Raw genomic sequence first — 27682 nt, 5'->3', positions numbered from 1 at the left:
CGCGGGGCTGGCGGGTGGGGGGGGTCCCGGTCCGGAGGCAGCGGCGCCTCCTCCCGCGCCCCCCGCCCCAGCCGCTCGCTCGACGGCGGCGGCGGCGGCGGCACGGCCCCTCCCCGGGCACGGGGCGCGGGGCCGCGGCGGCCGCCATGGAGGAGGAGCCGCCGCCGCCGCCGCCGCCGAGCCCAGCGCGGGGCCGCGGGAGCCGGGCGGCGCGTCGCGGGGCGGCCCCGGCAGCCGGGCGGCCGTGAGGCTCCCGCCGCCGCCGGCCATGGGCCGCCTCGCCGCCGCCGCCGCCGCTGCCATGTCGGCCGCCTTCCTCAGCCCCAGCCTCGCCTTCAGCTCCCACTTCGACCCCGGTGAGTGCCGCGTCCCCGCCGGTCCCCCCCGGCCGGTCCCCCCCGGCCGGTCCCCCCCGGCCGGTCCCCGCCGCCGGACCCTCCCGCCGGTCCCCCCCGGCCGGTCCCCCCCGGCCGGTCCCCCCCGGCCGGTCCCCGCCGCCGGACCCTCCCGCCGGTCCCCCCCGGCCGGTCCCCCCCGGCCGGACCCCCCCGGCCGGACCCCCCCGCCGGTCCCCCCCGCCGGACCCCCCGGCCGGTCCCCCCCGCCGGTCCCGCCGCCCCGCGTCCCTGCACCGCTCGCCCGGCCGCTCGCCGTTGCGTCCCCGCCGCCTCGGCCGGCGTCGGTGTGAATTAAAAAGCCAGGAACAAGGATGAGCGAGGAGGGCAGCGCGCTGCCGGGAGAGGAGATGCCGGCGGCGGACGCCCGGCGCCCCGGCCGGCGCTCGCTCGCTTTAGGGAAGCCAGCGATGTCGGGGGAAAGGCTGGGGAGCGGGGCTGCGTTTTGTCGAGCATGGGGGTGATTAGGGAGCAGCGCCGGCAAGCGAGCGTGCGGGGCGTTATTAGGCGCAGGATGTTATGTAAGCGGTTATTTTATGGCCTTGGTTGTGTTGCATCTGCAGGAACACGCTGCAAACACAGCAGCAGAGCAGGGGCTGGCTTTTGTGTGTGTGTTTGGGGGCTGTTGCAGCAGAAGCCTCCCCCTCTCCTCTGCATTTCGCTAATCTGCTGCTGCCGAGAAATGCGGGGAGACCGGGGTCCTACCTCCGACGCCTCTCGACGTGTCGAGCTGCCCGTGCGAAGGCTGTGGTGAAGCCCTCGCGCTGGACCGGCTCCCCCGAGAGCAGGCACCGATCTGGCTGCGTAGGAAATCCAAAGTGACCCGAGGGCAAACGTCTTCCCAGAGCTTGCGGCGTGCCCGGCACCATCCCTTTGTTTACCAAAATACAGAAAAACGGCGCAGGGGTCGGGCAGCACACCACCTGGCAGGCCGGCTCTGGGCCCTCTTGCCATCTCTGAGCCTTTTATATCAAGTCCTTTATCAATAAATTAATGCAAAAGAAACTAAGCGTTTCCTTTGCTGGATACGAGCTCAATGAAAGCTTTGGATGTCACTGCAGTGCTTCAGCATCTGCCCAAAATAGGATTTCTCATTTCCATTCCTTCCTTTGCAAAATGCCCTCTCCGTGTGTGTGGCTCGTGCTTTGGTGCCTGCGGACGGTCCGGGCCCAGGGAGCGACGTGAGGGGCCGAGCCCCGGCGGCTGGACCAGGTCTGCTGCTGGCGGCTTGTCCGCAGCCTCCTGGGTGCTGATGTAGGTGAGGAAGGAAACCTCTCTATTTGCATCTAAAATGTTGTAACATTGGGAACGAAGGTGTATTTACCGACCTTAGCCCTCAGTATAATTTTTCGCCGTGTCTTCATGAAGCACCCAATCTGCCATGCTAATCCTGTCCAACTGAGGATTTTCAGGACACTTTTGATTTAAAAATCTTTAAGCAAGAAGGTTTTACGCTGCTGCCTCTCGCCGCGCTGCCTGAGCACGCTCCCGAGTCGAGGACTCTGCCTGCTGCTGTTGCAACTGACACCTACGATTACTGTCAGGGGAAGAAATTAAAGGGGGAAAAAACGTCTTCTCGGTTTCACGGGTTTTGCTGGGTTTGTACGCTTGGCGGTACGTCGTGTCGGCCGGCCCCGCTGGCCTCCTTCGCCAGCCCGGTTTTCCTGCTCGTTGCTGGTTTCTGCAGAGGAGAGAACGAGGCGCTTTGCGAGGAGGGGATGGCACTGCGGGCTTGCGGGGACCTCGGAGGACTTTGTGCTCCTTTTAAAAGAGCAGGGACGTTCCCGGCCGGATTTTCCCGCGCCGGCGGGGCGGCCGGGCGGAGCGCGGCGCTGCCGGGGACGAGGCCGAGGCCGTGGGCGCACGCGATGGGGTGCAGGGGCAGGCGGGGGGGAGCCGGCGGCGCGGTCCCCGTTCTGGTGGGTTTTGTCCCATTTTTGCTGCCCAGTTTGCCGCCCTTCTCCTGCCCGGCTCCGGGGTCTCCAGAGACGAGATCCCCGTCCGCGTCCCCTGCGGCTTCTGGTCCCCCTGGAGCCTCCGATGTTCTCGCTTCGCTAGTCTGCGGGCCGGACCGGGAAGCGCCGGCGCGTGGGTGCGCGGCGAGCCGGCGGCGGCCCGGGGGATGCCAGGTCCGACTGCGCGGCGCCGGGGGCGCTCCGCTTTGGGGTCGAAGGCACCCAAATCCTTCTGCGGTTTAGTCTGGAGCAGCCGTCGGGCCGGGAGGACGCCTCTCCGGCCTGGCGGGGTGGGAAAGGGCTGTTTTCTGCCTTCGTGGCCTCCCTGTGCCGTCGCCCTGCTCCAGGGCGGCTGCGCGAGCTCGGGGGCTCGGCGCGTCCCGGGGCGCCCGGCGCCTCCGGCTCCTTCCTCCCCGCCGGCGCATCCCGGCTGGCCGGGGTGAGGGTGGGCCCCGCTCCTGCCTCCTCTGGCTCCGAGGATTGCCCTGCAGCAGGAATATCCCCGCCGTGCGCAGGGCAGCCGGGCGCCTGCCGGTGCCGGACCCGCTCCCTGTGCCGCAGCGCCGCGTGTCCCTCGCTCCCAGCCCGGGGCTTCCCTGGGGCTCAGGCTGCGGAGAGCGTTTTGAAATTGCTAGAAACATCTCCTTCGTTTCCCCCCACCGTGTATTTCTTCCCCTACCTTTTTTTTTTTTTCAGAGCAAAATAACCCTGGGAGAGCTGCAGGCGCGGCGGGGCTGGCTGCGGCGCGGCTGTGCGTGCAGCCAGCTCTGCGCTCGGAGCCGCGCTGCTCCGTCCCGCCGCGCCGCAGCTCCTGCTGGCGTCCCCCCTCCAGAGCCGGGGTCCCCAGAGGCTGCAAACCCCCTCGGCCGACGGCGAGCCCCGGCGCCCCGGGCCCAGCCAGCCGAGGTGGGGAGGTGCAGCCCGCCGAAACGCCCCGAAGCGCCCGTGCGTGGCTGCTGCCCTGCTCTTCAGCAGGGGAGCGCTGCAACGTCAGCACGGCATCGGCTGGCCCCGGGGTGGCTCGGATGGACGCGTGGCCGTCGCGGGAGCCGCTCTGGCTCGCCGTGGGGCTGGCGATGACGGGGAGCGAGCCTGCGTGGGGGCCTGGTATTTACAGGCCCAACGAGCCCGTGCTGCCATCCTCCCCCCAGCAGTGACGCTCGGTGAGCGCTGCTGCTCCGAGGCCTGTGTTACCGTCACTGTGACGGGAAAGGGGCCGGAGCACCTGGAGGGACCCGTGGCAGCCCGGATCTGGGGCCATGGGCTTGCGCGTTGTGTCCCCAGACAAGCGCATGGTGCTCCCCACCGCAGACAAGTGCATGGTGCTCCTGGACACGTGCGTGGTGCTCCTGGACACATGCCAGGTGCTCACAGAATCACAGAGCGGTTGAGGTTGGCAGGGACCTCTGGAGGTCGTCTAGTCCCCCCCCGCCCCGGCTCAAGCAGGGGCCTCTAGAGCACATTGCACAGGATCAGGTCCAGGCGGGTTTGGATTATCTCCAGGGAAGGAGACTCCACCACCTCTCTGGGCAACCTGCTGCAGTGCTCGGTCCCCGCTCCCGAGCGGAGCGCGGCCGCAGGTCCCCAGCGACGCAGGGGGCGGTGGGGACGGGCGAAGGCGCCGCCTGGGCTTGGAAGCAAAGGGAAGATTTGGGGCCGGGAGGGCTGCAGGCGGGCGATGGAAGCTGCTGCTGCGGCAGGGAGGCACGCGCCGCCCTGTGAGCTGCGAGCAGCCGAGGTGGGAAGCCGCGCTCTCCCGCGCAAGCCGGCCGTGAGCCGCGCTGCAGTGCAGCAGGGCGCCGGCCCCTCTCCGCCGGGACGAGGGATTGGGCGGCCGCCGGCTGCGCTCGCCCCGGGGTGCCGCTGCCTCCCCCTCCTCCTCCCCGCTCGGTGCCCCCCCGCCCCGCGCCCACGCCTGATTGCGTTTTGGATGGCGATACGGATCCTTGTCAAAGCCAATTAGGGGAAATTAATACGCCGGGGTTGAGAGGGCTCGGATCTCTCTCGGCAGAGGCAGCGCGGGCTCCCGGCCCCGCGCGCCCCGTCCGGGGACGCGACGGGCCGAGCAGCCCGCGAGCTCCCGCCGGCCCGAGCCGGTGACCTGCTCCTTCCTCCGTCCTTGCTAATTCTCCGGGTTGGAAAATCCCTCCCCGGAGGGACGGCTCTCGTGCTCAGGTCGAACGGGACGTGAGCGGCTCTAATGCCGCCACTGAACCGATTTGTGCCCCGTGGGCAGCGCCGAGCCCGGCGAAGGCACCGGGAGCCGCTGCTCCGTGCACGCACGGGGGGTGAGGGGGGGGACGGGGGTCCCCGGCAGGGCTCTGCCCCTCTCCGGCTTCTCCCGGGCCCTGCAGGCGTCCCAGCGCGGGTCCCCTCGCGGGGCTTTCCCCCGGGAAGGCTGAGCCCCGCGGCCGCTGCCGGGGCAGGGATGCTCCGGGGCGCCCGGGAGCACCCGCTCCCGCGTGGGAGGGTTGGAGAGGGGCACCGGGGCGGACCGGGGAGGGACGAGCCCTGCTGAGTCAGCACGCCCGGCGACGGGGGAATAAACCTCCTCTGGGCATCCATCGCCCCGACTGCTGGGGCGCAGGGCAGAGGGTGCCGGGCTCGGTCCGGCCCGGCCCGTCGCCTTGGGACGCCTCGGCCGTCCCTTTATAGAAGTGATTGTCTTGACGGCTGGCGGCTGCGTCGGGGAGCCCCGCGCGCGGTGCCGCAGGGGAGCGCCCGCGGAGCGGCTGCCGCGCGGCTCGGGACGGGCCGAGCCGTGGGGCGCGGGGTCCCGCTCCGGGCCCTTCCCCGCCGGCAGCCGCAGCTGCCTGCCGCCCGCGTCCGTGTTGCAGCGGTTGGTTTTAATTACTGGAGCGAGGGAAAATTCCAGCGGAGGCAAACGCAGCAAATGAAGCGGCTCCCGTCGCGCGGCTGAGCGGGGGCCGGCCTCGTCCGTCTGCTCGCGGGCAGCGCGCCCCGCCGGCCCGCGGCGTGCTTCGGGGCCGGACGGGCTCCCGCGCGCAGCCCGGACAGACGGACGGAGGCCGCCGGTGCTCGCGGCCTCGCCTGCTGCGGAGGCGGCTGCAGCACCCGCTGCGCCCGGCGGGCGAGCGCGCCCGGGCCCTGGGGCCAGCGGCGATGCTGAGCCCCAGCGCCGCGGCGTGGAGGGATTGGGCTCGGTGCTGCTGCCCGAGAGGTGGGACCCCGCGGGAGGGTGGCGGCGAGGCGTTGGCTGCACGGGCCGGCGTGCGCCGCAGAGGAGGCTCTGCTGGGAGCTCGGTGCGCGGCCGCGAGCAGCGGGCTGGGTCCGAGGGGCGGCGGGCTGCCGGGTCGGGCGCTGCGTGGATGCACGGCACCCGCCGTCGGCGCTGTGGGCTCCGCCACGCTGAAACTGCTGGTTGAAATCACGGCGCTGTGGGGTCTCCAGGCCCCTTCCCCTCTGCGCGCCGTCTCCGGCTTGCCGGGGAGACCTTGGGCCTGCCCAGGCGCCGCGCGGCCGAGCAGCGTGTTCCTCCGGAAACCGGGGCGGCAAGGCGAGCAGGGAGATTCCCGACGTCCGGGCTGGCGTCTCGGGGCGAGGCGCTGCCGTTGCTGCCGCCCGGAGGCGGGGGCTGCCCGGGGTCCCGCGGCCCCTCGCCTGCCCCTCACCCAGCCCCTCGCCCGGGGTCCCGCGGCCCCTCGCCCAGCTCCCATCCGGGGTCCCGCAGCCCCTCGCCCGGCCCCTCGCCCAGGGTCCCGCGGCCCCCTGCCCAGCTCCCATCCGGGGTCCCGCGGCCCCCCGCCCGGCCCCTCGCCCAGGGTCCCGCGGCCCCCCGCCCGGCCCAGCTCCCATCCGGGGTCCCGCGGCCCCCCGCCCGGCCCCTCGCCCAGGGTCCTGCGGCCCCCTGCCCAGCTCCCATCCGGGGTCCCGCGGCCCCCTGCCCGGCCCCCATCCGGGGTCCCGCGGCCCCTCGCCTAGCCCTCGCCCGGGGTCCTGCGGCCCCCCGCCCGGCCCCCCATCCAGGGTCCCGCGGCCCCTCGCCTAGCCCTCGCCCGGGGTCCCGCGGCCCCCTGCCCGGCCCCCCATCCGGGGTCCCGTGGCCCCTCGCCCAGCCCCCATCCAGGGTCCCGCGGCCCCTCACCCGGCCCCCATCCGGGGTCCCGCGGCCCCTCGCCTAGCCCTTGCCCGGGGTCCCACGGCCCCCCGCCCGGCCCCTTGCCCAGGGTCCCGCAGCCCCCTGCCTGGCCCCTTGCCCAGGGTCCCGCGGCCCCCCGCCCGGCCCCTCGCCCGGGGTCCCACGGCCCCTCGCCCGGCTCCCATCCAGGGTCCCGTGGTCCCCTGCCCGGCCCTCGCCCGGGGTCCCGCGGCCCCTCGCCCGGCCCCCATCCAGGGTCCCGCGGGCCCTCGCCCAGCTCCCATCCGGGGTCCCGCGGCCCCTCGCCCGGCCCTCGCCCGCGGCCCCGCTCCTCTCCGCAGCTGCAGCTTGGCGTTTCGTAACTGAGCGTTTCTGATAAAAATAGGCTGCCCCGCTCCGTGCTGCCTCCCTCCTGCCGTTACGTAAAGCTCCTCCGCCGGCCGGGAGCTCGTGGCCGCCGGGGCCGGCACCGCGGGGCGCCGCTCGGCCGGGCGCCGGGCCGGGCGTGCGGCGGCGCGGCCGCGGCCTCCCCGCCGGCGTGTGACCGACCTCCAGCCTCACCTGAACCAGCGGCCAATAGGGCTTGATGTAAATAATCAGATTTTTTTTTTTTTATATTGCTTGGCATTTCTTTTTTAAGGTTTTTGTACAAAAAGGAGGAGAGCAGCGTGGGTTGCGGTGGGCTGTAAGCCTCCGAAGGGCCGGCGTGCAGCGGCAGGGGCTTTGATATAGGAACTTGATTTTTCGTTTCTAATCAAACTGACGTGCTTGGTGTATGCCCAACAGTGATGCGGTTTAGCCTGTACTTTTACATTCCTGCTTTCTATTTCGTTATGCCAGAAAGCGACGAATGATCTTTTCCTATTTTCCGTCTCATTCTTTTTGTACTGCCGATTTATCCCAAGCTGATAAAAACAGAATTAAGAGGCAGGAAAACCCCCTTTTAAAATACCTCTGCGTCGGTTGGACGCACCGGCACGGAAAGAGGCGCGAGGAGAGCAGCGGGACGCACGGCGCCGCGCGTCTGGAGGCGGGGGGTCCGCGGGGGGCGCAGGGCGAAGCGGCGCCGCTGCCCCGCTGCAGCCTGTCCTGCCGCCGCGCAGCCCCCCCCCCCCCCCGGGTCTTACGGATGGGGAAACTGAGGCACGGCAGGGCGAGCCGCAGGAGGCCAGGCGAGAGCCGTGCCGCTCTCCGGGGCCGCTCCGCGGGGCTGCCGCTCGGCCCTGGTTTTGGGGCACGCTCTGATGTTTGGGGTGCACGGCCCGGCTGGGTGGGCTCCGCGCGGGCCGGTTCTGCCTTGCCGGCGCCGGGCGCCGCCGTGCCTCGGGGCGCCCTCGGCCGAGCCGGCCGCGCGCGGGCTTCGCCCCGTGCCGCGGGCAGCCCCAGGCTCTTCCCTTCCGCCCACGTCAGCCGCAGCCGGCGGCGCCCGGCGGGGAGGCGAGCCGCCGCCGCAGCATCTCCCGAGCCCGGCGCGGCTCCCGCTGCCGGCGATGGCTGGCGAGGCGTCCGCAGGCGCTCGGCAAACGTGAGTCAGCAAAGGAGCCGGGCAGGGCTGCCGCCGGCTCCCGGCGCGGTGGAGCCGGGCAGGGCGCCGTGCCGGGGGCCGGCACCCCGGCCTTGACCCGGGCCACCTATGAGGACGGCAGCTTTTCTCGCTCCTCTGGGGAACGAGGCGCTGGGGGGCCGCGTCCGAGGCCGGGCGGGCGATGCAACAGGCTGCGTGGCGTGCCCCGTCTGCGCCGGGCCGGGCTCGGTGCGCTGCCGGTGAGCGGGCTTGGGGGGCAGGGGGGGCCCGGCTGCACCCGCCGTCACCCATCCTGCTCCTGTTCTGCTCCCGCCTGCGGGAGCCGGAGCCGGAGCCGGGGCGGAGGCAGGTGCCGGGGCCGCCGGGGTTGCATCCGTGCCCCTCTGCCAGGCGGGTCCCCGGCCCCCGCGCGCCGAGTCCCTGGGCTGCCCCTTCGGCGCCGTTTGCTGCGCAAATGATGCAGCAGGTTCCCGCTGGGCTCTCACCGGCCTGGGTCTTCCTGCCAGGCTGGGCGCTGCACCGAGCGGGCCGTTCTCAGCCCGGCTGCCCGCGGCCCGGCGCTCCCGGCCCTCTGCTCCGGCCGCCGGTGCTGCAGGCGCAGGTCCTGGTTTTCGGAGCAGACGCGCTGCCTGGCCTCTGAAGCGGTGCCGGGCTCCCCCCGCCGTGCCGGCCGCCTCCAGCCCGTCGGCAGGGAGCGGGCAGCGGCTCGGCTTCGGCCGGCGACGGCGACGCTCGGCCTGGGCAGTCGCGGCTCTGGGGTAGCTGCTTTTGCAGGTGGGGAAACTGAGGCAGGACAAAGCAGACATCATCGATGTATTGTTTTGGGAACTGGTTCATTACAAAGATGCGTTTCCGGAGCGGAGGCCGCGGAGCGGCGCTGCCGACGGTCCCTTTTGGAACGGCTTCTGTCGCTGTCCTCCGCTCCCCTGTCGGTGCTCAAAAGGCTCTTTTCAGTGAGTCATTTTCTCTCTTGCTGTCCCACTATCCAAGGAAAATGGTGACATTCGCTGCACAAAGTGTGTTCACCATGGAAACCAGCTGAACGGCGAGAGAAAGCCACCCCCGGCTCCTCCCAGCCTCGGCTTTGTACCGCGGCGCGCTCGAAGATGGCTCTCGAGCGCCTGTGCAAGCTCTAGCAGGAGCTCCCCGAGGTGGAGGCGCGCCGGGGGCCGCGGGGCCAGCGGCGCGGCGCCTGCCCCGGCGGCAGGATTTGCCCCCCGCGCCGCCGCCGCGTCCTTTGGGCAGACCCTGGGCGTTTTCGGGGAGGGCGGCGAGGCCGGGGCTCCCGCCGGCCGTGCCGTCCCGTGCCCTGGGCGGCTCGGGAGAGGGGCTCCCCGTCGGCTGAGCAGGCGGATCGCGCGGGGAGCTCTGGCTGAAGGGTGCCGCGGGGTCGGCATGACGCACCCCGCGGGGCCGTCGCGGAGTCCCTGCCGCGCCGGCAGCAAGCAGCCTGCCGGGGGACCCGCGTGCTGGCGGCACCCGGGACGGGGGTCCCGGCAGGATGCTCCCTGCCGAAGCCCCGACCCGCCCCGGGCGCCCCCCCCCCCCCCCAGCCCGGGCCGCTGATCGCGGCGCCCCCGCGTGTCCCCGCAGACGGCACCCCCCTTAGCGAGCTCTCCTGGTCCTCCTCGCTGGCCGTCGTGGCGGTTTCCTTCTCCGGGCTCTTCACCTTCATCTTCCTCATGTTGGCCTGCCTGTGCTGCAAGAAGGGAGACATCGGCTTCAAGGTGGGCGCCGGCGCCGTGCCGGGGAGCCCGGGCTGGCGGGGGCTGCAGCCTTGCATGCACTGAGAGCAGGGGTCTCAGCTGGCTCAGTCCTTCCCCAGCGGGAAGGACGGGGGCCCCGGCTCTGCTCCGCGCCCGGGACAGGGTCCCCCCGGCCCAGCTCGGGCCGGCATCGCACAGGGGAGCTCAGCACCCGTGCCCACAGCGCCCTGGCTATGCCCACTCTGGTCCCAGCTGGGCTCAGCACCGCTGCAGGCTGTATCCTGGCCCCAGCCGGGCTCCCTGCTCTGCTCCAGGCCTGGATGCTGCAGGGCTCAGCATCGCTGCGGGCCGTACCCTGAGCCCCACCGGGCTCAGCATCGCTGCTGGCCATATCCTGACCCCAGCCGGGCTCCCTGCTCTGCTCCAGGCCTGGGTGCTGCAGGGCTCAGCATCGCTGCTGGCCATATCCTGACCCCAGCCGGGCTCCCTGCTCTGCTCCAGGCCTGGGTGCTGCAGGGCTCAGCATCACTGTTGGTCATATCCTGACCCCAGCCGGGTTCCCTGCTCTGCTCCAGGCCTGGACACTGCAGGGCTCAGCATCGCTGCTGGCCATATCCTGACCCCAGCTGGGCTCAGCATCGCTGCTGGCCATATCCTGACCCCAGCTGGGTTCCCTGCTCTGCTCCAGGCCTGGACACTGCAGGGCTCAGCATCGCTGCTGGCCATATCCTGACCCCAGCTGGGCTCAGCATCGCTGCTGGCCATATCCTGACCCCAGCTGGGTTCCCTGCTCTGCTCCAGGCCTGGACACTGCAGGGCTCAGCATCGCTGCTGGCCATATCCTGACCCCAGCCGGGCTCCCTGCTCTGCTCCAGGCCTGGACGCTGCAGGGCTCAGCATCGCTGTTGCTCGTACCCCGAGCCCCGGCGGGCTCAGCACCGCCGCGGGCCGTACCGGCGGCGGCTGCCTGCGGCGCTGCCCGGGGCCAGGCCACGGCACGGTTAAGGCGCCGCGGTCCCACCCCGCTCGCCCCCGGGGGTGGGAGGCTCCCTGACCTCACAGGCACAGAATGTGCCGGAGAAACAGTTTTGCCCTAATTGCTGGGATTTTTGTGGAGGCTTGCGGCGCCCGCGGGGGTCAGGCGGGGGGGGGGGGGGAGACGCCGGGTTGTGTAACCGCCGCGGCCGGGGGGACCCCGAGCCCCCCGCGGCGGGTATATAGCGGCGGGGCCGGGCGGCGGCGGGCAGCGCCGGGCACCATGCGGCAGGGCCGAGCCGGGCGGGATGCTCAGCCTGTGCTACCTGCTGGCCGAGGCGGCCTTCGGCCGGCGCGGGGGGGCGGCGGGGGGGGGGCGCCCCGTCGGGGCGGCGGCGGCGAGCCGGGGGCCAGCGCGCTCCGCTCGCTCTCTGCCCGCCGCCCCGGCGCAGGAGTTTGAAAACGCCGAGGGGGACGACTACGCCGGCGGCTTCTCGGCGCAGGGCTCGCCCGCCCCGCAGCATGGCCCCGAGGTCTACGTGCTGCCCCTCACCGAGGTCTCGCTGCCCATGGCCAAGCAGCCGGGGCGCTCAGGTAAGCGGCGCCGCGACGGCGCGGCCCCGCCGGGGCGGGGGTGGACGGGGCGGGGGGCAGCAGGAGCTGCGCCTGCTGCCCGGCTCCCCCCCGTCGGGTGGTCCGGGGGGAGCCGCGCGTGTCCCCCCCCATCGGGTGGTCCGGGGGGAGCCGCGCTCGTCCCCCCCCCCCCGTCGGGTGGTCCGAGGGGGGGAGCCGCGCGTGTCCCCCCCCCCCGTCGGGTGGTCCGAGGGGGGGAGCCGCGCGTGTCCCCCCCCCCGTTGGGTGGTCCGAGGGGGGGAGCCGCGCGTGTCCCCCCCGTTGGGTGGTCCGAGGGGGGAGCCGCGCGCGTCCCCCCCGTCGGGGTGCAGCCCCGACCCCCGCCGGCCCCCGGCCCGCGAGTGGGAGAGGAATCCGGCGGCTGCCGGGAAGGGGCCGGGCGCTGCCGCCCGGAGAATGGCCGCAGTGTCGCGGCCCGGCCCGACAATGGCTCTATTGCTGCCGGGGGGCCGGTCCTGCGCCCGGGGGGGGGGGTAAGGGGGGGGACCGGCCCGCCCCCGGAGAAGGGGGCTAAATGCCAGCGCTCCGCCAGGCGCCCGGCTCCAGCCCCGGGTGCCAGCTCGGCGGGGTCTTGGCTCTCGCCGGCCCCGCCGGGGGGGGGGCTGGCCGGGGACGCCGGCGCCCCGCGTCCCCCCTCCGACAGCGCGGCCGCAAGAGGAAGGGGGCATCCGCCGGCTGCGGGCGCTGGCCCCCCCCCCCCCGGGCTGGGAGCCTGCCGGAGACGCCGATGGAGGGCACCCCGGGAGCGGCGCCGGGCGGCACGGAGGGGTGCGCGGGGCTCGGCCGGCGCAGGCGGGTAACCCGGGCGGGCAGGGCCGGGGCCGGGCGCTCGGGCGCGCGGCCAGCTGGATGCGCTCTGTTACAGTGCAGCTCCTCAAGTCGGCGGACCTGGGGCGGCAGAGCCTGCTGTACCTCAAGGAGATCGGGCACGGCTGGTTCGGGAAGGTGAGAGCAGGGGCCGGCCAAGCGCGCGGTCGGGCTGCGCCTCCGGTGGGGCCAGCACCCTGCCGGGGCTCCTCGGTGGCAGGGTCTGGTCCCTGCGGGGGGGGCCGTTGCCGCTTTTGTGCCCCAGCGGGGTCTGGGCGCTGGCGTCGTCCCCGCGCAGCGAGGCGGCGCCGGCTGCGGGGAGTCCCCGAGGGCGGGTGGTGGTGGTGGTGCCGATGGAGGGGACGTGCCCGCCCGTCGCCCGCAGGTGTTCCTGGGCGAGGTGAACTCGGGCATCAGCAGCACCCAGGTGGTGGTGAAGGAGCTGAAGGCGAGCGCCAGCGTGCAGGACCAGATGCAGTTCCTGGAGGAAGCGCAGCCCTACAGGTGGGCTCGGAGCAGCGCCGAGCGCTCTGCCGGCGGCCCGGCTCGGCCCCAGGCCCCCGCTGCCCCTCCGCCGGGCGCCCCGCGGCTCCTTCCCGGCAAGATGAAGGCGGTGCAGGGGGGTGGCCGGAGGGCCGGCCCGCGGCGCGGGGGGCCGCGGGTTGCAGTGAGGTCATGGGCGCGGAGGGACGAGGGGAGGGCTGCGATGCCCCGCGAGCGCTGAACAAACGCCCCATTGTGGCTCGGGGCGCTGGGACGTGGTGGTACCCGTCCCCAGGGCGTAGCCGGCGCCCGAGCGGCGCTGCCGAGGTTGCCTCGGGCCGACGCGTGCCCCGCGCTCTCTGCCCCGCGCAGGGCTCTCCAGCACACCAACCTGCTGCAGTGCCTGGCCCAGTGCGCCGAGGTCACCCCCTACCTGCTGGTCATGGAGTTCTGCCCGCTGGTGAGTCCCGCGCCCCCCGAGCATCGCCCCCCGCCCCGCGCCGCGGGCGGCCGGGGCTGACGGCCGGCGCTGCCCTCCAGGGCGACCTCAAGGGATACCTGCGGAGCTGCCGGGGGGCCGACTCCATGACGCCGGACCCCCTGACCCTGCAGCGGATGGCCTGCGAGGTGGCCTGCGGCGTCCTGCACCTGCACAGGAACAACTACGTTCACAGGTACGCTCGCCCCTCGCGGCGCGGCGGCGCGGCACGGCTCGGCCCCGGGGCGCCGGGGCTCCCGCTCCACCGTCTGCTCCTCCTGCCCAACAATATCCTGGTGCTGAGTGAGTTGCACACGGAGACTCCAGCATCAGTGATTTTGTTGAGGAGGGGGGCGCGCTGCCATCGCGGGCTGCCGGATCTTCCCTGCCGCCGCCGGGCTCTGCTGGCGGGTCCCGATGGGGGTGGCCTGGGGTCCAGCCCCGCCGTCCAGGGGTCCTGGGTGCACTGGAGAGGGGGTTTCCTACGGGCATCCCAGCGCCGGGGCGCCCTGCCTGCGCCCGGGGTCGCCCTCCTGAGCCTGCCGGCGTGGGAGCCCCCAGCCGGCGCCCGCCGCGGGCTGCCCGTCGGCGCGCGCCACTGCGGGGCCGGTGCAGAGCCGCGGCCCGGCTGCACCGTTAGGAAATGCCAGGGCTTATGTTGCCCAGGCAACCTCCGTTGTGCTCGGCTCGGCGGGCGGCGAGAGGGACGAGGCGCAGCTGGAGCGCCGCGCAGGAATTCCTGCTGTGCATTTGGTGGCTGCTTATCGGCACGGCCGGCGCTGGGCAGCGGGGCCGGCGGCCGCGCCGAGCCCTCGCCCGCGAGCCTGGCGGCGGGTCCCAGCGGCGCGGTGTCTCCCCGGCAGTGACCTGGCTCTGCGGAACTGCCTGCTCACCGCCGACCTGACCGTCAAGATCGGGGACTACGGGCTCTCGCACTGCAAGTACAAAGTAAGGCTGCTCGGGGTGCGGGGGGGTGCAGAGCGGGGCCTGGCAGCAGCGCCCGGCCGGCTCCTGCCGGGGCTGCGACGCAGGCTGGGCGCGGGGGGACTCGGGCCATGGTGCTGCCTCCCCCCCCCTCACTTCAGAGCCTTGCATCCGCGCACACACATACACGCACGCATGGGGCACTGCACAGAGCAGGGCACATATGCGTGCACACACTTATGGCACCGCACAGAGCCCTTCGTGCACACCTACACGCACACACAGCACAGAGCTGTGCAGGTATGCATGCACCGATACGGCACTGCACAGAGCCCTGCACACGCACACTGCACAGAGCTGTGCATGTATGCATGCACCGATACGGCACTGCACAGAGCCCTGCACACGCACACTGCACAGAGCTGTGCATGTATGCATGCACCGATACGGCACTGCACAGAGCCCTGCACACGCACACTGCACAGAGCTGTGCATGTATGCATGCACCGATATGGCACTGCACAGAGCCCTGCACACGCACACGCACTGCACAGAGCTGTGCATGTATGCATGCACCGATACGGCACTGCACAGAGCCCTGCACACGCACACGCACTGCACAGAGCTGTGCATGTATGCATGCACCGATACGGCACTGCACAGAGCCCTGCACACGCACACTGCACAGAGCTGTGCATGTATGCATGCACCGATACGGCACTGCACAGAGCCCTGCACACACATACAGCCTGAATAGACCTGCACACACACACACACTCGCACACACGCACACGTTGCACAGAGGCACGCATGCGTGTGCCCACCCACACACCCAGACACCCCCTCGTTCCCTTCCCTTCCCTCCCTTCCCAGCAAGGCCGAGCAGCCCTCTGGGCACGGGCTTTTCCAGGGGGCTGGACGCAGACAAGCCCCCCAGAGCCTTCAGGCGACCCTGCAGCAACCCGGCCGGCGCTGGCCCCTGCCAGCCGCCTCGTCCCCGGGCCGGCACTGCGGGTGCTCGTGCTCCCCAGCCCGGCAGCTCTCCGTGAGCGTGCACGGGGCTTTTCCCCCCGAGCGCCAGTGGTGCCTGCCCTTGGCGTCTCTCCGTGGCTCCGGAGCTCCTGGTGCTTCGGGCCAGCGTGCTCCCTGCGGCCGCCGGCCCCCAAAATCCCTGGGGAGTGGAGGGAGTGAGGCGGGAGGAGGCTGCGGGGCCAGCGGGGAGAGGGAGGCGGTGGGAAGGGGCAGGGAGAGAGGAAGGCTGCGCTGGGGGGGGGTGCGTGCTGCGGGGTCGGGGACCCGGGGAGGGTCGGGGCTGGGGGCGTGGGGCGGCCGGCACGGGCAGGGCTGGGGGTCCCGCGGGCGCCGCGGCGTGCCGGTCCCTGACACGTAGGTTTGACGTTCTCTTCTCGTACTGACCCTGCATACTTGGCAGGACGACTACTTCGTGACGGCCGACCAGCTGTGGGTGCCGCTGCGCTGGATCGCCCCCGAGCTCATCGACGAGGTCCACGGCAACCTGCTCATCGTCGACCAGACCAAATCCAGCAACGTCTGGTGAGCGGGGCGCGCGGGGACCTGCCGCCCGAGGGTGGTGTGGGCTGGAGGAGAGGTGGCCACGCGGTGCAAGGACGGGGCAGAGCCCACGTCCTGGCCGCCGTGGAGCGGGCAGCGCTGGGACGCGCCGGGGCAGAGCGGTCCTGAGGCCACCGGCTGGCACAGGGGTGCAAAGGGCTCCTCCTTGCCCCGCAGGTCGCTGGGCGTCACCATCTGGGAGCTGTTCGAGCTGGGCAGCCAGCCCTACGACCACTACTCCGACCGGCAGGTGCTCGCCTACGCCATCAAGGAGCAGCAGCTCAAGTTGCCCAAGCCCCAGCTGAAGCTGACGCTGTCGGAGCGCTGGTGAGGAGCCCGTCCTCCGTCCTCGCCGCGGCCGGGATGCGCAACGGAGCTGGGAGCCACGGCTCTGCGCGGGGGGTCTCGCAGGTGGCCATGCGCAGGGGTCTTGCAGGTGGTTGTACACGGGGGGTCTCACAGGTGGCCATGTGCAGGGGGTCTTGCAGATGGCCCTGCAGGGGTCTTGCAGGTGGTTGTACACAGGGGGTCTTGCAGATGACCATGTGCAGGAGATCTTGCAGGTGGCCGTGCACACGCAGGGGTCTCTCAGGTGGCCATGCATGGGAGGGGGGGGTCTTGCAGGTGGCCATGTGCACGGGGTCTCTCAGGGGGCCATGCGTAGGGGTCTTGCAGGTGGTCATACATGAGGGTCTTGCAGGTGGCCATGTGAGGGGATCTCGCAGGTGGCCGTGCACACACAGAGGTCTTGCAGGTGGCCATGCACTGGGGCGGGGGGGGGTCTCTCAGGTGGCCATGTGCAGGGGTCTCGCAGGTGGTTGTACGCAGGGATCTCTCAGGGGGCCTTGCACGGGCCCCATGGCTCGCACGGGCACAGGGGACGTGGTGCAGGCGCGCAGCCGGCACTGACTACCCGCTCTCCGCCGCGGCAGGTACGAGGTGATGCAGTTCTGCTGGCTGCAGCCCGAGCAGCGCCCGACGGCGGAGGAGGTCCACCTGCTGCTCTCCTACCTCTGCGCCAAAGGGGCCACGGAGGCCGAGGAGGAGTTCGAGAAGCGCTGGAACTCCATGAAGCCCAACGGCGGCAGCTCCGGCGCCGGCCACCCCGGCGCCGAGCTCTCCTCCTTCCCGCTGCTGGAGCAGTTCGCGGCCGACGGCTTCCCGGCGGACGGCGACGACGTCCTCACCGTCATGGAGACCAGCCACGGCCTCAACTTCGAGTACAAGTGGGAGCACACCAAGACCGAGCACTTCCAGGCGCCGCTGGGCGGCCTGAGCCCCGGCAGCGCCGCCCGCTACCACGAGCTCTACTACCCGGCCACCTCGGCGGGGCGCCTCAGCCTCGGCCTCTCGCCCTCCTGCTACGCGTGCGAGCGACAGGGCAGTGCGGGGCCGCCGGCGCCCGGCGTGGTGCCCATCCTGGGCGCCCGCAGCCCCTCGCTGGGCAGCGAGTACTACATCCGCATCGAGGGGCCGGCGGAGGGCGGCGCCGAGCTCGGCTACGCCGGCTCGCCGCCGTGGAGGCCCGCCAGCCCGCCGGGCGGCAACCTCGACGCCGATGCCGCCAGCCCCGCCGCCTCCCTCGACGCGGAGCCGCTGCTGGGCCCCGCGCCCGCCGGCCGGGGCGCCTGGGAGCCGGCCGGCTACGGCCCCTACGCTTGCCGCCGGCCGCGGCCCCGCGGCTACGAGCTGCCCGCCCGCGATGGGGCCGACCGCTACCTGCTGCAGGAGGAGGAGGAGGAAGAGGAGGAGGAGGAGGAAGAGCAGCTGGCGGCCCAGCGCCAGGACTGGCCCGTGGCCGGCGGGCGGCAGGACATCTTCGCCGACCCGCTGGGCGTCTCGCCGTCGGGGAAGCCGGCTGGCAGCCCGCGGGGCCGTGGCGAGCAGAGCCCCCCGGGCCGGGGCGGGCCGGCGGGGGCCGAGCCCTGGGCCTCCAACAGCTCCTGCAACAACAACAGCGGCGACAGCTGGTGCTACCGGCACATGATCACCTTCCGGGGGCTCATGGCCAAGCCGCTGGGCACGGTGCCGCGCGACCCGCCCCAGCTCGCTGGCTCGCCGCGGGGCCAGGGCGGCCGGCGGGCGCTGCAGGAGCAGCCCCCCGGCGAGGACGGCGGGTCCCGGCCGGAGCCGGCGGCCGTGCCAAGCGCCGGCGTCTCCTCCTCCTCCTCCTCCTCCTCCTCCCCTCGCCGCTCGCCCTCCCCGCCGCCCCCGGCCGGGCAGCGCCGCGACTCAGCCGCCCTCGGCCAGGCGGAGACGGCGGCGCCGGGGGGCGTCCCCGGAGCGGGGGCCCCGGCATGCCCGCGGCACACCAGCCCCGCGGCCGAGGTGGCCCCGCCGGCTGCCGCCACCCCGGCCGCCGCGGAGCCCGGCGCCCGCCCCGCGCCGGAGGCCCCCGCGCCGGCCGCCGCCGAGGACGGCCGGTGTCCCGTGGCCGACGCGGACCGGCCGCCGGACAAGAGCTTCTCCAGCGCCAGCTTCCCCGGCGCGGACGAGGGGAGCGACGAGGACACGGCGGAGCTCACCTCCGGCGTCTTCACCGACTTCTCGGGCGACTACGCGGAGCGGGCGGACGCCGCCCCGGCTTTCAAGTCGCTGCAGAAGCAGGTGGGGACGCCGGACTCGCTGGAGTCCCTGGACATCCCGTCCACCGCCAGCTCCTGCGAGGCCTTCAGCCCCACGGCCTTCGCGCCCTCCAGCCAGCCCAGGGCGCTCGACAGCGGCTACGACACCGAGAACAACGAGTCGCCCGAGTTCGTCCTCAAGGAGCCCCACGAGCCCCGGGAGCCGGAGGCCTTGGGCCCGCTGGGGAAGGGGCCGGCGGGGAGCGAGGGGGCCGGTGTGGCACCCTCGGCCGCCGAGCTCCACGGCCTCGCCGAGGAGGACCCCTACCGCGACTCTGCCTACTTCTCCGACTACGACGCCGAGGCCGAGCGGGGCCCCAAGGACGGCGAGGACAGCGACGGCTCCGACGCCCCGGCCGCGGAGAAGGAGGGCGCCCGGCCCCGCGCCCCGGACTTGGCACGAGCCCCTGGGGCGGCGCGGGAGCCTCCGGAGGCTCCCGGCGGCGCCGTGCCGCCGGCGGGGACGGAAGCACCCGGGGCGTTCGCGGAGGGCGGAGGTGGGGAGCACCAGCGGGGGCCGCGACCGGGGCCCGACCGGTCCCCGACGAGCCCCGACGGGGACGCGTGTCCCGCGCTCCCCGGCGTCCCGGCGGGCTCCGTGCCGCCCAAGACCTTCTTCTTGTCGCCGGTGGCCGCCAGCCCCGAGGAGGTGGCCCGGGGGGACCCGGCCGCGTCCGAGGGCGTCTCCGGACTGGGGGGAGACGAGGCTGGGGGCGAACAGACTGCGCCGCCCGGGCCGGGGCAGCCGGAGGGGGGTCCCCGCCGGCCGCTGCCGGGGGGCTGCCTGCTGCCGGCCGCCAGGGAGCCGCGGGCGCCCGCCCCGGAGCGGCGAGAGGAGCCCGAGGAGGAGGAGGAGGACACGGAGGACAGCGACGAGTCGGACGAGGAGCTGCGCTGCTACAACATCCAGGAGCAGAGCGAGGAGAGCGAGGACGAGCCGGCGGCCGTGCCCATCGTGGTGGCCGAGAGCCACAGCGCCAGGAACCTGCGGAGCCTCCTCAAGATGCCCAGCCTGCTCTCGGCCTCCTTCTGCGAGGACCTGGAGCGCAAGAAGAAGGCCGTGTCCTTCTTCGACGATGTCACCATCTACCTCTTCGACCAGGTGAGGGGCTCGGTCGTGCCCAGGGCGCCCGCTGCACCCGGCGGTCCGGGGGGGCCCCCCGTCTCCAGCAACGGGGCCGGGGCCGTTTCCCAACGGGTCTCCTCTTGCCCAGGAAAGTCCCACGCGGGAGCTGGGTGAGCAGAGCTTCCCGGACGTCCCCGAGCCTTTGGGGCGGCCCCCGGCCGGCGGCGGCCCTGGCCCCGCCAGCCCGGCGGAGCGGCTGAGCGCCTCGGACCACTGCTCGGACGGCAACGCGTCGGAAGAGAGTAAGAGTGGGGTCGGGGGTCCCTGGGGACAGGGGGTGGCGGGGGGCGGCGGGGGCGGCCGGCGGCGTCCCCGGCCACCGGCCGCCCCAGCCCTCTCGCTCCGCGTCCCAGGCGGCGGCTTCGAGTGGGACGACGACTTCCCGCTCATGCCGGTGAAGGCGTCCCTGATGTCCTCGCTGGCGGGGACGCCGGCGGAGCCCCCCCCGGCCGTCGCCTCCCTGCTGCCGGCCCAGAAGCAGGTGCTGCCGCTCCAGTTCTCCCGCTTCACCGTCTCGCCGGCCCCCGTGTCCCGCTTCTCCATCACCCACGTCTCCGACTCGGACATGGACTCCGTCGGAGGTGAGTCCCTGCGGCGGCGCTGGGTCCTGGGGCCAAGGGATGGCGCCCGGTGGTGCTGGAGCGCCGGCTCCTGCATCCCGTCCCCGCGCGCCGGAGGATGCCCAGCTGCACTGTGGTGCCCGTCCCCACGCGCCGGAGGATGCTCGGCCCTGGTGCCCGTCCCCGTGCGCCGGGGGACGCCTGGCTGCACCACAGTGCCCGTCCCCGCGCACCAGAGGATGCTCGGCTGCACCGTGGTGCCCGTCCCTGCGCGCCGGAGGACGCCCGGCTGCACCGTGGTGCCCGTCCCCGCGCGCCGGAGGATGCTCGGCCCTGGTGCCCGTCCCCGTGCGCTGGGGGACGCCTGGCTGCACCACAGTGCCCGTCCCCATGCACCAGAGGACGCCCGGCTGCACCGTGGTGCCCGTCCCTGCGCGCCGGAGGACGCCCGGCTGCACCGTGGTGCCCGTCCCCGCGCGCCGGAGGATGCTCGGCCCTGGTGCCCGTCCCCGTGCGCTGGGGGACGCCTGGCTGCACCGTGGTGCCCGTCCCCGTGCACCAGAGGATGCTCGGCTGCACCGTGGTGCCCGTCCCCGCGTGCCGGTGGACGCCTGGCCACGATGCCCGTCCCCGTGCGCCAGAGGACACCCGGCTGCACCGTGGTGCCCGTCCCCGCGCGCCGGAGGACGCCCGGCTGCACCGTGGTGCCCGTCCCCGCGCGCCGGGCGCTGAGGCCGCCTCTCCGCTCCGTTCCAGGCAGCAGCGAGGACGGCGACAGGGAGTGAGCCACCCGCCTGCTCACCGGGGATTTCCCTTGGCAGCGGCATCCGCTGGGGGCCGCAGGGGACAGACGGACGGACGGACGGACGGCCGGGGGCCGGGGGTGGGGCCTGGCCCGTGGACTCCTGGGACCTTGCTCTATTTTTTTAAGGCAGATTTTATTGGAAGGAGTTTGTTTGCTGCTGCTAGTTGGAGGTGGGCTGGGGGCGGCCTGGGGCGAGGCGGTGGGTGACGGCCGTGCGTGCGCGTGCGTGTGCGAGGGGGGTGTGTGTGTGTGTGCGTGTGTGTGTATAAATAGACATATATATATATATCTATATATATATATTCACACATATATATATATAAATTATAGCATTTAAAGGGTAGTGCCCTGACCTTGCTAACATTTGCAGATCCTCACCCAGCGACATCCCCCTGCCCCAGCTTCTTCCCCCCTGTGATGTCCCCTCTGCGTCCCCACGTCCCTTTTCCCCACTGTGTAGTGAGCTTGGCCGTCCCGCACCTCCATGCCCCGGCCGGGCGCGGGTGCCCCGGCCGCGCCGTTTCCCACCACCGCCGCCAGCAAGTCCCGTCTTGGCCTTGCTGCCGGGGGCTTTGCAGCCGCCGAGCTCATCCCGCTTCCCTCCCCGGCCGGGGCTGGGGCCGGTCTGACTCCCACGGGATTTCGGCACGCTCCCCTGCGCCCGCCCGAGGCGAGGCAGCCCGGCGCTGCCAGTCGTGTAGCTAAGGAGGGAACTGCCAACCTGACTATTTTTGTATTTAAACAAAAGGAAAAAGAAAAAAAAAAAACTTGCTGTTGACCGAATTCACATTGATGCGATTTTAAGTTATTGTTGCCAAAGAGATGTGAAGAGTTTGTCGAGGCTTTTTTTTTTTTTGGGGGGGGGGCGAGTTCTCGCGGTTTGTTTGTTCATTTGTTTTTGTTTTTTAAAAAGCCATTTGAGGCTTAGGATAATTGTGCAATTCCAACTTCCAGAAGGGACTGGAACGAAACGGAGCTGCTCGAAACCTTGAAATCAGGGCTGTGTTTCCTTTGGGGGCCTATAGACCAAACCCTGAGGTGAGACATGCACCCTCTCCCCGTCGCTGCCCCTCGCCCCCAGCTCCTGCAGCCTGGGCTGACGTCTGCCTGCCGTGTGCATGTGCGCGCGCGTGTGTGTGCATGCGTGTGCGTGCACATGTGGGCACGTGTGTATGTGCATATACACACAGGATGCATGCACAAGTGCATGTGCACAGGGAAACATCTCCCCCTCCCCCCCCCCCCCAAAACCACTCGACCCTCCTTTTCCCCCCTTGCTGTGTGGCCATGGGGCAGGAGCAGCACTTTAGCCCTTCCCTCCCGTCCCTGCTCCAGCCACTCGCTCCAAGCGGGCAGCACCCGCCTGAGCCGGCTCCGGCGCAGCACGACTCTCCCGCCAGGCTGCATCCGGCTTCGGGGCCCGCAGGGCTCCCCCGAACCGAGCCCCGGCGGCTGGTTCCAGCCCGGTCGCGCTGTCCGGCACCGCCTGCCCGCGGTTGCCCCAGGGGAGGTGGTGTTGGGGCATCATGCAGAGCCGGAGCCGGCGTGGCTCCCGGTCGTGTGGCTGGAGCCCCTTCGGCTCTGCGTCAGCCGGCAGCGAGCTGCACCCAGGTGGGCAGCGGGCGATGCGCCTTGCTCAGGGTTCCCCCCCACCCCGGCCGGCTTTTGGTGGTGCACCCAAGCCAGCTTTGCTGCAGCGCTGGGGCAGAGCGCCCACGGGCTGCAGCTCTGACCCCCCCACTCCCCAGGCTCCTGAAGGCCCACGTGCCTGCGCCCCCCCCCCCCCAAAAAAAAAAAAAAACCCCATGCCCGTGCGGGTGCTCATGCTCCAGTTTTAAGGAGCAGCCGCCGCTTAGCATTAATTCAATTCCCCTTCCACCTCGTCCTGCTTTGCCATGTGGGGCCAGCCTTGGGCACTGAAGCTGCTGCTCAGCCTGGGTCCGCTTGGCTTTTTAGGCCAGGGCTGGCCATGGCCGCCTGCCAGGGTGGTGCCTTGCCAACCTTGCAAAAATTTTGCAGTATTACTCACCTGTCCCCCCCCCCCCCCCCCCGCCCCCAGCTCTGCCAGCCCAGGACCTCGCCACCGTGGGGTGCGTCTCCTGCTGCAGCCAGCTAGCAGTTCTTTTCAATTTGCTGACTTTAATTTAATTATCTTTTTAATTAAGTGTTTTCTGGCCCCAGCCCAGCCCATAACCCCTGCCCCGCGCTGCAGGGCGGCTCCTGCGGTGGCCCCGTGCCCCCACCGCAGCCCCCAGCCCGGTGCAAGCCCGGCTCAGCCCGCGCTGCTCCACCACGGTGCAGGGGGCAGCTGTAGCTCCCTCCCCTCCCAGCCGCCCCTCGGTCTCCCATTCGGCACGATGCCATCGGGGCAGCACCCGCGCGGGCTCCCGGCACCCCCGGCCGTGCTGGGCACCGCGGCCGGGGCGCCCTTCCCGTCCCCGCTCCTTCCCTGCACGCCCACCCCAGGGTTTTGGTCTATGGACGCAAAGGTATCTGCCTCTGGAGGGCAGCATGAGAACAGAGCTATGTCTTGGAGTATTTTTTTTAATAGAAAGGCTATTATTACATTGTATATTTTATCAATACGGGTCATAACTGCTGTATTTTTTAATCAGTGCTGATTTCCATACAGCTCCCAGCATGTGTGTCAAATCTCATCGGGCCGATAATAAAGTTTTTAAAATATCGTAAGCTGTTTCCTGCCCCCGTCATTGCTGGCGAGCAGGAAGGGCCAGCGGCGGCCCGGGCGCTGCCGGCCGCCGAGCGGGGCAGGATGGGCCACCGGCCGCCGGGGCCAGCGGGTCCCCGGGGGAGACGCCGCTTTTCTGCGCTTCAGCTGTCAGCGAGCCTGTTCCCTCCCTCGGGCAGGGGCTGCTCTAAATTCAGCCAAATAATGTTTTGCCGAGCATTGCTAACGAAGCCACTTTGCTGTAAGGCAAGGGAGCCAGAAAGCACCAGTGCCCCCCAGCCGAGGACAACACGGGGGTGGAGGGGGATGGTGATGGGGGGGGGGTGTGGAATTTTATTGCTCATAAATTACTTTTTTTCATAAAAAAAATTATTTCAGGTTACATCTCACAGGTGCCGCCAAGCCAGGAGGCGCAGCGAAGCCCCCGGGAGCCCCGGGGCCGGCTGGAGCAGGCTGCTGCCTGCAGCCCTGGACGGGGCGGCCGCCCCGACCCCAAAGCATCCTGCCCCTCTGCCCGCGGCCCCCCCCGCCCCAGCCCGCCGCGCCGGCGACCCCGACACGGCACCGCCGCAGGGCTTCGGGCTCCCAGCGCTCTTGCAGCGGCTCCGGTGGCCGGGCAGGTCCCCGCCGGCAGCGGCAGCCGTCCCGCAGGGGACAAATTAAGGCAAGCGATGGCTCGGGCACGTCCCTGCCTGCTGCCCTGGCTGCTCCGCGGCGGCGGGAGCGGGCGATTCCCAGCCGGGGGCTGCGGCGGCCGGACGATAGAAACTAGCCCTTGCATTTAGGCCAGGTCCAGGCAGTCCTGGGAGCAGACTGGGCTAAACCTACCGGCACAGCAGCCCGCGACCGTGCTGCTGGGCTCTAGCAATTCAAAAGTGCAAAAAAAAGAAAAAAAAAAAAAAGACAAATACAATGAAAAAAGGCCAAACCTTAAAGGTTGCTGCCCCCCTCCCTCCCCCCCCCCCGAAGCACGTTGCCCGGCAAGTCCCTAATGCAGCCAGCAAAGCCAGAGCCAGGCGGCTCAGAAAAGATGCAGCTCCTGCTCGGGAAAAAAAACCCACGTGCTCTCATCCCGCGTGCTCAGCGGGCGCCTGGGCTGCGGGACCGCGGGCCGGGACCGTGGCAGAGAGGGTCCGCATTGGAGGGGGGGGGGGTCCCGCGCACCCCGGCGCTAACCCGCGCTAACATGCAGCCATGCCCGAGCCGCAGCGGCAGAGGAAGCAGCCGGGCGCTGCCACCGCAGCCCGGCAAAGGCCGGGGCAAACGCCTTCGCCCCGGGCGCAGGCATCGGGTCTGAGCGGGAGCCCGGCCTCGGGACGCCCACCGCCACCGGGTCCGTCCTCGGGGCTGCGCAGCCCCCGTTCCCGGGACGGTGCCGGGGCGGCGGGGGGGGGGGTAACACTGCGGAGAGAGCAGAGCTGTCACCTCCTGGAATATTTTTTCTAGCTTATATTTTACAGCAGTACCATGATACCCTCGTATATGCCAACAGCCTGTAACAAAACTGCCGCTGGCACGTTTCTCTTCTGCGCGCACGGCTCTGCCCGTGGCCGGGCGCCGCAGCCCCGGCCCCCGCAGCGCAGGGCTGGCCAGAGCCAGCGCCGGGGGCAGCGCCGAGAGCCCCAGCAGCTCCGAGCGGAGGCGGGGAGCTGCCCAAGCTGTGAGCATCACCTTTGCGTGGAAGGAGAAACGGGGCTTTCCTGCCCGAGGCCGGGGGGGGTCTCCCGCCCGGATCCCGGCTACGGGAGACATACTGCGCGCGCCGGGCCGGGGCCGCCGGCCTCCCTCTGCACATGCAAAGCACAGGCTGGCTGCTAACCGTCTAACCCTCTGCGACGGAGATGAAGAAGCTGGCGCTAGAGAAGAGAAGATAGAGCACTAGCTTTAGCCTTGGGCTTTCAAAAGCAGCGGGATTATATAAACTCTGCCTAAAACTGAAGTTCTGGAAAGCCAGACATGCAAACGGCGGTGAGGAGGCAACGAGTGCCCAACTGCACGGCGGTGGCCAGCAATCCCCGGATCAGCTGATGAGAGGAGCCGACCTGTCGTTCGTCACTGTTGGTTTCAGCTGGACGTTGGCAAAAGGGTTTCTGCAGAGAGAGAGGAGGGCAGAGTTTAGCAGGAGCGATCGCAACAAGGGGCCTTTTTTTTTTTTTTTTTTTTTTTTTGGGGGGGAGGGTGGGTGCTGTGCGGGAAGGACAACAGGACAGCAAGAGACAACCTGGCGAGACACCAACAAGCTTTTGCTACGGAGCTGCGGCTGCAGAGGCTGCACGCCGGGTGCGCCCGGCTCCCAGCCCCTCTGCTTTTAGTCTGAGCCTGAACGCACCCAAGGGGGCTGTCGGAGAGCCCCGAGGGCCGCCAGCCCCGCTCCCCTCGACCCGCGGAGAAGCAGCACCAAGTGGCCAAGCCGGGCTCGCTCTGCCCTGCCCCGGCTGCCAAGCCCTCGGGCCGGCTCGGCGCGAGATGCTCCCCTTACGGCTCAGAGAAAGGGGCCACAGAAGAGCTCAGCCACTACGAGCGGGTGAAGCTAGGACTTGCTTCCACCTTGCTTTTAAGCATGCCTAAAGTTGGGGGTTCCTCCCATGGGGAGAAAACAGAGGTAGGTCGTTAAAAATAAAGGTCCTTGACCAACCGCTCACAGATCCTCCCTCAGCTGGCCGAGACCCCCCCCCCCCGAGCAGAGGAGGCCGACGTCCCGCGCGATCGCCTGGGGAGGTCCTGGAGACGGCGGGCTCGGAGCCGCCGGGCGCCCGAGGGACAGGGCTTGGGCTGGGTCCGGCCAAGAGCAGCTGCTCCGGATGCCCGGCTGGACTCGGGGCTTGGAGGCACGTGGAAGAAGGTGCCGGGAAGAGCCTGCACGCGGCCGGCCGGCGGGAGAGCGCGCAGGCGGTCGGAGAGGCAGAGCAGAGAGCCCAAAACCAGCATCGGCCGCCCCGAGCAGAGGCCAAGTCCCGCGGCCCAGGGCACTTCGCTTGGGGCTGTCACCCTTGTCCTTCTCCACGTCACCCAGCAGGCAGCTGCCGGGGCGTCCAGCGAGCCACCCTGGGCTGCCCAGCGTCGCCGGGCTCCACATCCGCCCCCGGGGTCCCTCCGCAGGGAGCCGCACGTGGCGTCCTCTCCTCTCCAGCACCCCCCGCAGCAGCGTCGCCGGCCGTCGGCAGCGCCGGCTCCTGGGCACCGCGGTCCTGGGGAGAGCCAGCGGCACGGGGCGCAGCCGCCGTCCTGCGCCGGCGTCCTCCTCTTCGCTGCCCGCCTTGCCACGGCGCCCGGCACGGCCACGGCCGTCCTCGGCCGGAGCACGGCTGCGGCGTCCCTCGCGGTCCCGCGCTGCCTCCTCCGGCACCTCCGCTGCGCCGCGGGCCGCCCCGCAGGGTCGGGGTGGGGGGGCTTCTCCGCGTCCCAGCGCCCTTCCACCGTCGCGGCATCCCAACGGCGGCGGGGGGGGAGGTCGGTTTTAAGGCCCGTTATCGGTGGCGAGGCTGCAGCTCCCGTCCCAGGGCTTGCGTCCCACCGCGCCGTCCTTGCAGGCGAGGCTGCCCCTTCTGCCGCCAGCCCGCGGACCTGCCGGGCTCGGGCTCGAGCTCGGGCTCGGGCTCGGGCTCGGGCTCGCGCCGCCCCCCCGCCCGCCGGCCCCCCCGCCCTGGGAAGGCCACTTGCTGCCTCCCCCGCCGCCTCCGGTCCCCTCGCCGCGGCTCATCTTTCAGAGCGTTGCTTGCGCTTTCTTCAAAAGATAAACCGCTTTTGCTTAAAAAATAGGGCAATTAATTCCCCACCTAATTAGTGCAGAGCCTTAGATCACTTTTCCCCCTAGTATGCCAAAATAGGTCTGGAGACTGAAAGGATAGAAAAGGTTGCTTTGATGAGTCACCGGGGGGGGGGGGTAATTCGTTAACTGTTTTTGCCCTGGCAGAGAAAGGCGATTTGGATCGGAGACCCCCCCCCCGGCTCCCCCCCCCCCCCCGGCTGAAAAACCCGCTCGGGGCTGGAAGGAGGCCGGCGAGGCAGCCGAGCGCCGCGCGAGAGCAGCTCACTCCGTCCCCGCCGGGGACGCGCTCTGCGGCAGAGGCCACCCAGGCAAGACAACCGTCTGGGGGGCGAGGAGGAGCCCGGGACGCTGCCCCGCCACGGGGGCCGGACCGCGACACGGCCGACAAGCAAGAGAAGCTGCTCAAAAAACTTTAAATCGGTGGCCGGCCGGGGGGGGGGGGGGGAGGCACCTTTGCATCCCGGCGCGAGGCGTCCGCGGGGCTGATGCAGCGACCGGACGCCGCTGCGACGGCATCACCCCCCCGCAGAGCTGCGACCAAAGAGGGTTCGTTACC

At 71.0% G+C, this 27682-nt stretch overlaps 2 protein-coding genes across 8 annotated transcripts in view; one reads left to right on the top strand and one right to left on the bottom strand.

Annotated features, from left to right (window-relative positions):
- The first annotated feature begins 249 nt into the window (after positions 1-249).
- On the top strand, positions 250-23359 carry AATK (apoptosis associated tyrosine kinase). Its single transcript, XM_068914192.1, has 14 exons — positions 250-356; positions 9569-9702; positions 11109-11250; positions 12155-12234; positions 12482-12600; positions 12952-13039; positions 13120-13253; positions 13921-14005; positions 15414-15535; positions 15731-15880; positions 16486-19279; positions 19392-19545; positions 19657-19884; positions 20620-23359. The coding sequence occupies exons 1-14, from the start codon at positions 269-271 to the stop codon at positions 20646-20648; spliced, it is 4347 nt and encodes a 1448-aa protein (XP_068770293.1). The 5' UTR covers positions 250-268; the 3' UTR covers positions 20649-23359.
- A 150-nt stretch (positions 23360-23509) lies between these two features.
- BAIAP2 (BAR/IMD domain containing adaptor protein 2) overlaps positions 23510-27682 on the bottom strand; it is a 59564-nt gene continuing 55391 nt past the window's right edge. For all 7 annotated transcript variants that reach the window (XM_068913274.1, XM_068913271.1, XM_068913278.1 and 4 more), the window contains one exon: positions 23510-25447. Coding sequence is in view for 4 of the 7 variants with exons in the window: in XM_068913271.1 (XP_068769372.1) it covers positions 25378-25447 (70 nt within the window). In the remaining 3 variants the exon portion in view is untranslated. The remainder of the gene's footprint in view (positions 25448-27682) is intronic.

This window comes from Struthio camelus, chromosome 19 (genome assembly GCF_040807025.1).
Source record: "Struthio camelus isolate bStrCam1 chromosome 19, bStrCam1.hap1, whole genome shotgun sequence".
In the NCBI taxonomy this organism is placed as follows: domain Eukaryota; kingdom Metazoa; phylum Chordata; class Aves; order Struthioniformes; family Struthionidae; genus Struthio; species Struthio camelus.
This window is presented reverse-complemented; position numbering and strand designations above follow the sequence as displayed.